Source organism: Bombina bombina, chromosome 5 (assembly GCF_027579735.1).
Source record: "Bombina bombina isolate aBomBom1 chromosome 5, aBomBom1.pri, whole genome shotgun sequence".
NCBI lineage: Eukaryota > Metazoa > Chordata > Amphibia > Anura > Bombinatoridae > Bombina > Bombina bombina.
In genome coordinates this window covers 1127421000-1127434555 of record NC_069503.1, presented here as the reverse complement: position 1 = coordinate 1127434555, position 13556 = coordinate 1127421000, and the positions used below count along the sequence as shown (strand labels likewise).

The 13556-nt window shown below is 36.9% G+C and overlaps 1 protein-coding gene across 1 annotated transcript; it reads left to right on the top strand.

Moving 5' to 3' along the window:
* The first annotated feature begins 3661 nt into the window (after positions 1 to 3661).
* LOC128659643 (lymphocyte antigen 6E-like) lies at positions 3662 to 7027 on the top strand. The gene is made up of 2 exons (XM_053713218.1): positions 3662 to 3780; positions 6713 to 7027. Exons 1-2 carry the CDS (start codon positions 3711 to 3713, stop codon positions 6919 to 6921), a joined length of 279 nt encoding a protein of 92 aa, XP_053569193.1. The 5' UTR covers positions 3662 to 3710; the 3' UTR covers positions 6922 to 7027.
* The last annotated feature ends 6529 nt before the right edge of the window (positions 7028 to 13556 follow it).

Below are 13556 nucleotides of genomic sequence, written 5' to 3'. Positions count from 1 at the left end.
CTTATTATCTGGTAGATTCTGAATACAACAATACATCTATTTGTTTAATTTAGCAGTCTGTTTAATACAAGACCTGGATCTGCAAAGGTGCCTTTAGCAGCATTTTAAGGGATATTAAACATTAAATAAATGCTTTTTATAACAATGTATTCAAATCAAAGATTAGCCTGAGAATAATATGCAGATGTATGCTGTAAAATGATATTAGTTGTTTATTATAAACTGAAGGTAAACAATGTGTTTCTAATCTACTTTCTTATCTGCTGAGGACAGTTATGGGTATATAAAGCAGGAGTGAAACTATCATTGGTGCAGCAGATGCTGTGGCACCGGGGCCCAAGGGTTGGGGGGGCCCATGGCAGTCAGTCTATACATAGGCTTGTACAGAATGTGTACAAACCTAATACAGGGGAGTCTATCTATTTATCTATCCTCAAAATTAGTATACAGAGTTACCATTGGGGGGGAACATTTTGAACCAGGGCCCTCTGTTGGGTAGGTCCGCTACTGATATAAAGTGTTTAAACAATAGCTACGTACAGAATTAAAATAACTATTTAACAGCGCTTAAAATCTGTATATTCCACATAGCCATGATTTATAGGTTACTGTTCGTAACTGTCCTCAGCAGAAGGTAAGATAAGGGTCAAGCTAGGTTTTAATCTTTAATGATTCAGATGGAGCGTGTCATTTTCATGTCCCTTTAAGGATGGTTTTCAGTTGTTTGCTATCTTCACCTTAGCAGAACCCATCTCAAATGTCAGAATTCAATCTAAATAATATATTGAGTAGTAGTAAAACAAAATATGTAAAAAAACATGAATGAAATGAATGTGTATAAATATCAACTGGATCAGATCTCACTAGCTGAACCACAAAGGTGAAAACTGTTTTTTTTTATAAGAAGATAGAGCAACTGAGTGTTTATATTAAAGGGACATTAAACACTTTATAAATGCTAGACAAAAGGGTGTCTTCAAAGCAAATATTAGCCTGATAAAAATGTGCAGAATTATTTGTTATAGTTATATTAGTTGTTCAAATAATGAAAAACTAAATGTAAAGTTTTACACCTAGATTACGAGTTTTGCATTAGAGGCTATGCGGTGCTAATGAGCAGTTTATGCTCACCACTCACTTACAGACAGCGCTGGTATTAAAAACCAGACAAGAAGTGAGCGTTGAGCAAAATTTTGCTCATTACCGCACTCCAATACCAGCGCTGCTTACTCATATTAGTCAACGGGGAGAGCCGACTGAAAAAAAGTCTAACATCTGCAAAAAAACAGCGTAGAGCTCCCTAACGCAGCCCCATTGATTCCTATGGGGAAATACATTTTATATCTACACCTAACACCCTAACATGAACTCCGAGTCTAAACACCCCTAATCTTACACTTATTAGCCCCTAATCTGCCGCGCCTGACATCGCTGCAACACCACCGCCACCTACATTATACTTATGAACCCCTAATCTGATGCCCCCAACGTCGCCGCCACTATAATAAACATATTAACCCCTAAACTGCCGCACTCCCGCATCGTAAACATTAGTTAAATATTATTAACCCTTAATCTGCCGTCCCTAATATCACCGCCACTATTCTAAATTCATTAAGTCTAACCCTAACACCCCCTAACTTAAATATAATTTAAATAAATATAAATAACTATAATTAAATTAATTCCCTAAATTAAATACAATTAAATGCAATTAAATAAATTAGCTAAAGTACAAAAAAAAAAGACGGGCACTTCTGACTGTCTGGAGGACCACTTCTGCCGGATTCGTTGAGAACTTCGGCCCGGTTGGGTGAAGACTTCTCCCGGTAAGGTGATCTTCAAGGGGCTAGTGTTAGGTTTTTTTAAGGGGGTATTGGGTGGGTTTTAGAGTAGGCTTGGTTGTGTGGGTGGTGGGTTTTAATGTTGGGGGGGATTTGTAATTTTTTTTACAGGTAAAAGAGCTGATTACTTTTGGGCAATGCCCCGCAAAAGGCCCTTTTAAGGGCTATTTGTAATTTAGTGTAGGGTAGGGCTTTTTTTATTTGGGGGGGCTTTTTTATTTTGTTAGGGGGATTACATTAGGTGTAATTAGTTTACAAATCTTGTAATTTCTTTATTATTTTCTGTAATTTAGTGGGGTTTTTTGTACTTTAGATAATTTTATTTAATTGTATTTAATTGTATTTAGTTTAGGGAATTAATTTAATTATAGTGTAGTGTTAGGTGTAATTGTAACTTAGGTTAGGTTTTATTTACAGGTCAATTTGCCTTTATTTTAGCTAGGTAGTTTATTAAATAGTTAATAACTATTTAGTAACTATTCTACCTAGTTAAAATAAATACAAACTTGCCTGTAAAATAAAAATAATCCCTAAAATAGCTACAATGTAACTATTAGTTATATTGTAGCTAGCTTAGGGTTTATTTTATAGGTAAGTATTTAGTTTTAAATAGGAATAATTTAGTTAATTATAGTAATTTTATTTAGATTTATTTAAATTATATTTAAGTTAGGGGGGGTTAGGGTTAGACTTAGATTTAGGGGTTAATAACTTTAGTATAGTGGCGGCGATGTTGGGGGCGTCAGATTAGGGGTTAATAAATGTAGGTAGGTGTCGGCGATGTTAGGGATAGCAGATTAGGGGTTAATAATATTTAACTAATGTTTGCAAGGCGGGAGTGCAGCGGTTTAGGGGTTAATATATTTATTATAGTGGCGGCGATGTCCGGTTCGGCAGATTAGGGGTTAACATTTTTATTTTAGTGTTTGCGATGTGGGAGGACCTCAGTTTAGGGGTTAATAGGTAGTTTATGGGTGTTAGTGTACTTTTTAGCACTTTAGTTAAGAGTTTTATGCTACGGCGTTGTAGTGTAAAACTCTTAACTACTGACTTTAAAATGCGGTACCAGTCTTGACAGGAGAGGTCTACCGCTCACTTTTTGTCAGACTCGTAATACCAGCGCTATGCAAGTCCCATTGAAAAAAGAGGATACGCAATTTACGTAAGTGGATTTGCGGTATTTCCAAGTCTGGCCAAATAAGTGAGCGGTACATCTGTACCTGCAAGACTCGTAATACCAGCGGGCGTTAAAAAGCAGCGTTGGGTCTGGCCAACGCTGCTTTTTAAACCTAACGCACAACTCGTAATCTAGCCGTTAGTGTCCATAAAGCAGCCAATAAGGGTCTGTCATTAGCACGTGCAACCAATGACTGTGGAATATAGCAATGTCTGGAATCTGGGCTTCCAAAAAATATTTTACAAAGTTCTTCAACTATAAATAATTAAACATTTTATATTAAAATCCTAATGTGTTTTATGTCCTTGTAAGCTCAGCCCTGCACACAACTGTAACTTATTTCTCATCATGCTGCAGTTTACCATTCAGATCACTAGCAGCCTATTAAACCCTTGTATTCTCCTCTCTCTTACTCCAGTTATCCAATCAGGTTGTAAATTCCTAGATAGAACTGGAGGATGACTGTGTTAGGATATTAGTTTTTGTTTGTTTATATTCTCATATGTTTTTGGATAGAACTGCAGTAAATCCTTGCATATTACATAATAATTGTAATAATAATAACAGCAATAATAATAATAATCACAATGTACACGCACCATTTTGTTCTAATACATATTTATTATCTATTTACAGCATATTCCTTATCATGTTACACATGCACCAGCCAGAGCAGCAACAGTAACTGCATGACGGCCGTTAACTGTACTGCTGGAATTGACTCCTACTGCAAGACGTCTGTTGCAGCTGCTGGGATTGGTAAGAGCCTTATTTTTACTAGTGAGATCTGGTAACTAGCTAGAGATTTGGGTTGGGTGTGGCTGTTTTAATTAGTATACCAAGAAACACAGAGCAGCGCTCAAAGGAAAGTCTCCTTAGCTTCGGTATGTAGCCAATACTGAGAAACAGCCATCTTCATGCTAATGCGCTTCAGTAACACGCTCCCAGGGCAAACGGTCTCCAGATGATGACTTCACCAGTGTTAGCCAGGCAAGTAAGGCACAAAGGAACATTGTACACATAGTACACATCACAAAATAGAGAAAAGAAGGTCAAACATGTTTTGTATATTTCATACTGCACTTTATCAATGACCCATAAATGGCAACTGTTTGCAAACCCTATTTACTTCCTGTGTCCCCCCCCCCCCCACAGATAAACCACCAATCACAAACCAGAGACTATGGAAACACACACCTGTGTCTGATAGAACACATATTAATGATAATTAATGCTGTCTCTGGTAATTCAATGTGAGAAGCTAATATAAGAATAAACATGGTTGAGAGGAGGGATGAAAACATATAAATGTGTGAATACATACCGTATATTTACAGTGACTGCTTACTCTAAAAATTCACTATATACACAAAAGAAGAAATGTCATACATATAATTTGTTCATTTTACACAAACAATTTGACGTCCCACTCAGAGTTCAAACATTTTGGCATTCTAGTATCCAATTGAAATATCCAAAAGACTTCACGTTGTCTTTGAACTTCTTCCCTATTCCCATCTCTGGGGTGTCTTGGAATGATTTGAATGCATTGGAATGCCAAAAGTCAACTGTCAGCATTATGTTCCCTCTTAAAGTGCAGAGATATAGGTGTAGTGAACTCTGGATCCTCAATAGCTCTCAAATGTTCTAAAAAATGGTCTTTGAGAGCTCTAGTGGTTAAACCTACATACTGCTTACAGCACCCCCTAAAAAATATATTGCAAAGCAAGAATTGCATGTTGAATATTGTCGTATTTGATAGACTTTACCAGTTACCTGAGAAGTAAATTCGGTACCAAAAATGGCATATGAGCAGGACTTACATCTATTGCTGTTACATTTAAAGAAACCTGGTTTCAAAGAAAGCCAATTCTGTTTTTTTACACATGGACAGTTATAATGTATTACCTAAAGTTTTTGCCTTTTCAGATACAAAAGTGCAACCTGTATGTACAATCTCCCCAAGTTTATCATCTGTTTCCAAAATAGGCAGTACATCTCTGATAATACCACAAATTTTATGGTATTCACTGCTATAAGTGGTGATAAACCATTCTGTTAGATCTACTTTTAGGGACAAACAAGGAACCTGTATCTAGAACATCTTTTTGCTTTTTAATAATTTCCAGGTTTTCTTTCTTGTATCCTCTCTCAACAAACCTGTTGGTTAAATATCTGGCATCATGCTCATATTTCTTAGGGTCAGTACAATTTTTATTGACCCTCATGTACTGACTCTTGGGAATAGCATTAACTGTATGTTTGGGGTGACAGGATGCAGCATACAAACTTGTAGTACCTGCTATTTATTTTCTGTACAATTCTACTTCAACACAATGTTTAGGGATATTAGATTTCAACTTTATATCCAAATAAGCGATACTCTATTTATTATAGAGTATAAGTGAATTCTAAATTCAAATTATTCTCTTGCAAATACCCCAAAAATGAGGGAATCGCTTCCTCAGTACCTTTCCATACAAATAAAAGGCAGTCGATATAGTGACCAAAAAAGAGAATGTTCTCTCTGAAGAGGTTAGTATCTCCAAAGACGCGGAAAAGCTCCCACAAACCCAAATACAGGTTGGCAAAGGAGGGAGCAAATTTTGCTCCCATTGCCTTTCCGCGTCTCTGGAGATAGTAATCCCCCTCAAACATAAAAAAAATATGTGTTAAGAGAAAGTCAATTGATTTCAAAATAAATTCTTTCACTTCCTCACTATAAGTAGAGAGGTGATTCAGGAAAAATGAAATGGCCTTAATGCCTTTATCATGGGGGATAGATGTGTAAAGGGACACTACATCTATGGATATAAATGAAAAGCCTTCTTGCCACTCCAACACTTCAATCTGTCTAATAACATCACTATTATATTTTATATAACTCTTCAAATTCAGAACCAGCGGCTGCAGATAAGCATCAATCAATTCAGATAATGGCTCAATCAATGAGCTAATCCCTGCCACTATGGGGCGTCCAGGTGGATTGTGCAAACTTTTGTGGATTTTCAGGAAATAATGAAATATTGCCCCTTTGGGATATTTTATTAATAGAAAATCCACATTTTTCTGTTTTATTACACAACCATGTTTATTCTTATATTAGCTTCTCACATTTAATTACCAGAGACAGCATTAATTATCATTAGGATGTGTTTTATCAGAAACAGGTGTGTGTTTCCATAGTCTCTGGTTTGTGATTGGTGGTTTATATGTGGGGACGACGACACAGGAGGTAAATAGGGTTTGCAAACAGTTGCCATTTATGGGTCATTGATAAAGTGCAGTATGAAATATACAAAACATGTTTGACCTTCTTTTCTCTTTTTTGTGATGTGTACTATGTGTAAAATGTTCCTTTGTGCCTATTAAACCTTTTTTGCTTTTTAAACATTGTGTCCTGTAGCCTTGTGGAAAACCGGGTGCCTTTTGGATGTTTCTGTTTTAATTAGAAGTCTGTAAAAAAAAAAACAGTTCTGACAATATCGCTGATGTAGTTTTCATATCCTGTAACTAAGGCAAATGACTAAACTAGAGGCCGTCAAAGCTGGAGGGTCTAGTTAGGTTTCTTGCCATAGCTCTGTTTGTACATCATGTTTATACCATGAACCATATGTTTTTGCATTTGTGGCTGATGACATATATGGAGTGAGTGAATGTATAATGTGTCATTTTTATTGATCTTCCACAGGTAGTTTGTCAATTGCCTCCATCACTAAGGTATGTGCCGCAGTCTGCACACCAAGCAGTTTGAGTCTTTCAGTGGCTTCCACTTCTGTCTCCTGCTGTAACACGGATTTGTGCAACACCAGTGGGGCTTCCAGTGTGAAATCCAGCTCTACCATCCTCGCTCTGTCTGTGGGTCTCTTCCTGGCTCTGCTGGGGAAATCCTCTCTCTGATCTGCAAGACAACGCCCCCGAGGATGCAGCATTTATTTCTCTTGTATTTTATTGATTTGATGTACTGGTTCTCATCAATAAAAATATGATCAAATCATCAATAAAAGTATGAGTTATAGACAGTATATTTTATCCCCAAAATTATTTATTTAGTAAGATATGCACATCTTATAATAGAAATAAATTCATAAACACAAACTTATATCCACCTACACTTTAAAAGGTTATTAACCCTATCCGTTAAAGCAAAGGAACAGGTAAAATTAGAAACCTGCTACTGAATGACATATCCAGTCAATAAGGACACTTAAAAAAAAAATTCAACATATCAGCGGCGGACAGGGGCGCATATACGTGTACCAGTCTGCCACAGCTCGCCTCTGGTGAGCTGAATTGCACTGGCAGAATTCAGCATTGCACACAAGCGCTATTTTGTGCACGGTCTGACCGCTGATTGTTAAATACGGCGTGCAGGTTATCTTGTGAGAACCTGCAGTCGTATGGGATCGAAAGGCTTGCGAAGTCTTTGATAAATCGACCCCTTTGTCTGAACTTAAAATGATTTTTCTGACAAAATTCAAAATTATGTCTATTTCCACTACCCCTGTATCATGTGACAGCCCTCAGCCAATCACAAATGCATGTAAGTATAGTGTGTGAATTCTTGCACATGCTCAGTAGCAGCTGGGACCTCAAAAAGTGTAAATATGAAAAGACTGTGCACATTTTATTAATTAAAATAAATTGGAAAGTTGTTTAAAATTGCTGCTCTATCTGAATCATGAAAGTTTAATTTTGACTAAAGTTTCCTTTTAAAAGGACTTGAAACCCAAAACCTTTGTTTTCTGCTATAGATAGAACATGAGATTTTTTTTCAAATCAAAGGCCCAGATTACGAGTTTTGCGTTAGAAGCTGTGCGGTGCTAACAAGCAGTTTTCACTCAACGCTCACTTACCTACAGCGCTGGTATTACGAGTTTTTACAAACCAAACAAAATTTTGTTCATTACCGCACTCCAATAGCAGTGCTGCTTAAGTCAGCGGTGAGCTGGTGTAACGTGCTTGTGCACGATTTCCCCATAGGAATCAACGGGGAGAGTCGGCTGAAAAAAAGTCTAACACCTGCAAAAAAGCAGCGTAAAACTCACTAACTCAGCCCCATTGATTCCTATGGGGAAATAAAATTTATGTCTACATCTAACACCCTAACATGAACCTCGAGTCTAATCACTCCTAATCTTACACTTATTAACCCCTAATCTGCCGCCCCCGACACCGCCGCCACCTACATTATACATATGAACCCCTAATCTGCTGCCCCCAACATCGCCGAACCCTACATTATATTTATTAATGCCTACTCTGCTGCCCCCAATGTCGCCGCCACCTACCTACACTTATTAACCCCTAATCTGCCGCCCCCAACGTCGCCATCACTATAATAAACATATTAACCCCTAAACCACCACACTCCCACCTCGCAAACATTAGTTAAATATTATTAACGGGGAGAGTCGGCTGAAGAAAAGTCTAACACCTGCAAAAAAGAAGCGTAAAACTCACTAACGCAGCCCCATTGATTTCTATGGGGAAATAAAATTTATGTCTACACCTAACACCCTAACATGAACCCTGAGTCTAAACACCCCTAATCTTACACTTATTAACCCCTAATCTGCCGCCCCCGACATCGCCGACACCTAAATTATAATTATTAACCCCTAATCTGCCTGTCCGGACATCGCCGCCACCTACATTATACTTATGAACCCCTAATCTGCTGTCTCCAACATCGCCGAACCCTACATTATATTTATTAACCCCCTACTCTGCCACCCCTAACATCGCCGTCACCTACCTAAATTTATTAACCCCTAATCTGTTGCCCCAACGTCGCTGCCACTATATTAAAGTTATTAACCCCTAAACCTAAGTCTAACCCTAAACCTAACACCCACTAACTTAAATATAATTTAAATAAATCAAAATAAATATTCCTATCATTAACTAAATTATTCCTATTTAAAACTAAATACTTACCTATAAAATAAACCCTAAGCTAGCTACAATATAACTAATAGTTACATTGTAGCTAGTTTAGGATTTTTTTTTTATTTTACAGGCAAGTTTGTATTTATTTTAACTAGGTACAATAGTTATTAAATAGTTATTAACTATTTAATAACTACCTAGTTAAAATAAAGACATATTTACCTGTAAAATAAAACCTTACCTAAGTTACACTAACACTTAACAGTACACTATAATTAAATAAATTAACTAAATACAATTACCTAAATTAAATTAAATTATATAAAGTACAAAAAAAACAAACACTAAATGACAGAAAATAATAAACAAATTAGAGAAATTTAAACTAATTACACCTAATCTAATAGCCCTATTAAAATAAAAAAAAACCTAGCCTAAACTAAACTACCACAGAATTCATGTATATGCATTTGTGATTGGCTGATGGCTGTCACATGATACAGGAGGAGTGTAAATGGGCATAACTTTGAAATTTGTCAGAAAATAATCTACTACTCATTTAAAGTTCAGACTAAGAGGCTGAATTATCAAGCCGTCAACTGTGCTGCATTCGCCGGGACCAATACGCTCGCCTAACATCGCCTAACATTGCGACTGCGGAACTGAATACTATTGCCATATTTATCAAAAAAGCTGGCAAAAAGCTGTGCACCAAGTACGGGGCGATGAGCAGCGGACTGTTGTTAACTAGCATGTCATCGATCTCGCTGCTATTCGGCTTTTTCCCAACTTATTTATATCCTGTCACTAAACACTGCCACTATACTAAAATGTTTAACCCCTATCCCGCTGCTCCCGGACCCCGCTGCAACTTTAATAAAGTTATTAACCCCTATTCCGTCGCTCCCAGACCCCTCCGCAACAAAATAAATGTATTAAACCCTATCCCGCCGCTCCCAGAGCCCACCGCAACATTAATAAACCCAATTACACCTATTCCGTCACTGACGGACACCTCCGCAAGGAAATAAATGTATTAAAACCCTATCCCGCCGCTCCCGGAGCCCACCGCAACTTTAATAAACCTATTAACCCATATTCCGCCACTCCCGGACCCCTCCGCAAATAAATAAATGTATTAAACCCTATCTTGCCGCTCCCGGAGCCCACCGCAACTTTAATAAACCTATTAACCCCTATTCCGCCGCTCCTGGACCCCTCCGCAACTAAATAAATGTATTAAAACCCTATCCACCGCTCCCGGAGCCCACCGCAACTTTAATAAACCTATTAACCCATATTCCGCCGCTCCCAGACCCCTCAGCAACTAAATAAATGTATTAACCCCTATCCCGCCGCTCCCGGAGCCCACCGCCACTAAATAAATGTATTAACCCCTAAACCCCTTGCCTCCCACATCACTACCACTTACTAAACCTATTAACCCCTATTCCGTCGCTCCCGGACCCCTCCGCAACAAAATAAATGTAATAAACCCTATCCCGCCGCTCCCGGACCCCACCACCACTAAATAAATGTATTAACCCCTAAATCCCTTGCCTCCCACATCACTAACACTTACTAAACCTATTAACCACTAAACAGCCAGCCACTCATATCGCCATAAAATAAATTAAGCTATTAACCCCTAAACCTAACAACCCGCTAACTGTACATTATAATTACCTCATCCCTTTCTTATAATAAATTTAAACTTATATTTAGAATTAAAATAAACTATATTAAACTATTAATTATTCTACCCTACCTATTATACTAAAATTACATTAAACTACAAATTAAATTAACTATATTACATATTTAAAAACCTAACCCTACTCAAGTTATTTAAATCTAAAAAAGAAAAGACAGGCGGCTGCTGAGCTACAGAAAAAAAGGTTTTTATTACAATAAAAAATATATTATGGACAAAGGCAAAAAATAAGACACAACGAACCAAAGGAGGGAGACAGCAGTCTTACATGTTTCGCGCACACTTGCGCTTAATCATAGAAGCTGAATGCAAGTAGGATCAGCTGTAGTACTTAAAGGGACAGTGCACCAATGAAAAAGCTCAGTCTGAAAATTGACTTAATGCACAGGTGTCACACCAATGCTTAGTGAGACTTAGAGGTGTGCTTCCACAGTGAATACTACAGATCAGAAAAATAAAAACATAGTTGATATACTTGTGAAGAAAGGCAAAATCTGGCGATAAATTAAAATAAGAGAAACTATATAACATTGCATTACAATTTCACAAAATGTATAAGTGTGAACATACATATATGTATATATGTAAAGTTGGTAACTAATAACAAATAAGCAAATAATTGTTTCAATCTTATAATCTTATAAAAATAAATACAGCAACAGGATTTAACAATTCAATATCAGGTTTGAAAAGAGACAGCAACAACTGTACATTTAAAGGAACACGGTGCTATTTATATCACCTAGTAACAACTATACTATAGAGAAACAAGGTGCTGTTCAAAGCATTAGGAACCATTCATGTCCTTAGATGTCATAATATAGGAGAATTCTTGTTAATATAAATGGATGGAAGCATAAAAGAGAATTATGAAACTGAGTAAGCAAAATAAACAAAATAAACAAAAATAAATATAAATATAAACATAAATGTAAACAAAAGGTCAGAATTCGTAATGAAACAGTGGTTCATAGGATATCAATGATTCAGAAACTATCCATATTACACTCTAATATACTCTGATCTAAGGTTTTTCATAGGATGAGAGAAAGCTATCATGGAGAAATTATTATTATTATTATTGGTTATTTGTAGAGCACCAACAGATTCCGCAGCGCTAATGTAATAATGTAATGTAAAAATAATACTAATATGAAAATATATGTATAACCATCCATATATTGAAAACACTATCTATTCTAGTCCACAAAGTATCTCATGTCCCATTCTAAATTCATACCCAAGGGTGACCTGGTTTTCAACTTATAGATCCAGAACAATTCTTTTCTATCAAGGACCTTGCATATGTCACCCCCTCTATAAGGGGTTCTGGCTATATCTATAACCTTGATTTTCAACCTGGGTACATTTGTGAAGTGGAAAAGATTAAAATGTTTAGCTACCGCTGAATCTCTTTTGAAATATTTAATATCTCTAAGGTGCTCTCTCGCCCGATCTCTGAGAGTTCTAGTTGACTGACCTACATATTGGGCTCCACAAAGTTGGCAATCTAGAAGATATACTATATAACTTGTAAGACATGTTTCATAAAAATCAATCTCAAAGGAATCATCAGTTACTTTACTGAAGAACCTTCTGGTGAAATCCATAGTCTCGCAAGTGAAACAATTGGAAAGATGTGCCCTAAAATTGCCTGTACCTCTAAGCCAATTGTCACTTGACTGAGTATTAGATTTAACCAAACTAGGCAAAAGCTTAGAGGCTAATGTAGGTGGCTTATTTGCAACAAATCTACATTCTTTTATATACGGCTGTAGGATCTCGTCACCCTTCAATATATGTAGATGTTTTCTAATGATTCCACATATTGAGTTGTATTGGGGAGAGAACTGAGTAGAAAAAAACAACACTTCGTTCATGTAGATAGTTTTTCTTACTTCTACTTGTGTTAATGTTCTCTTTGTTTTGTGATATCCTATGGGCTGTTAAGCCACTAGTGTTAGTATTGTCTACTTCCGGTGATTGACCCTTTGAATATGGTTTCCAGTCTTTTATTTCTTCGAATATTTTGAGTAACTCTTTGCCATTGTACCCTCTGGCTTCTAATCTGGTAATGAGGTCTTTGCCACCTTGGATGTAATTGTCCAGAGTTCTGGCATTACGTCTGAGCCTAATAAATTGGCTTCTTGGAATTGATTTGACTAAATGTGGGGGATGACATGAGGTGGCATGAAGGATAGTATTACCAGCCGTTTCTTTTCTATATGTAGTGGACATAATCTTGTTGGTTATGATGTCACCATATAAATTGAGATCTAAAGAATTGACATAATCATGATGTAACTATCCTGTGAATTTTAGATTCACATCATTAGTGTTAAGGACTGTCAAAAAGTCATTGAAGGGAAAGTCCTCTTTTACAATAAAAATTAGATCATCTATATACCTCATGTACAGAAGGATGCCGGACCTGAAAGGTTCCTTTATATCATAAATGTGTTGGAGCTCCCACTTACCCACAAATAAATTAGCATATGAAGGGGCAAATTTTGCCCCCATAGCTGTTCCTTGACATTGCAGATAGAACGCAGAATCAAAAACAAAATAATCGTGAGTAAGTAGGAACTCCACGATTTCAACAATGTATTGTTTGACCTCATCTTTGTAAGATGTGTTTTTCTCTAGGAAAGATTCCAAGGCCCGGCATCCATGTACATGAGGTATAGAAGAGTACAAAGATGTGGCATCAACAGTAACCCACTTATATCCTGCCTGCCAAACAAAATTGTTCATAATGTCTAGTAAATGACCTGAGTCCCTGGTGTAGCTGTAAAGGTTAGTTACCAAAGGTTGTAATATGCTGTCAATCCATTCAGACATAGGCTCCAAAAGGGAGCCTATGCCTGAAATGATTGGACGGCCAGGTGGAGACAGAAGACTCTTATGTGTTTTTGGAAGGTAGTGAAAG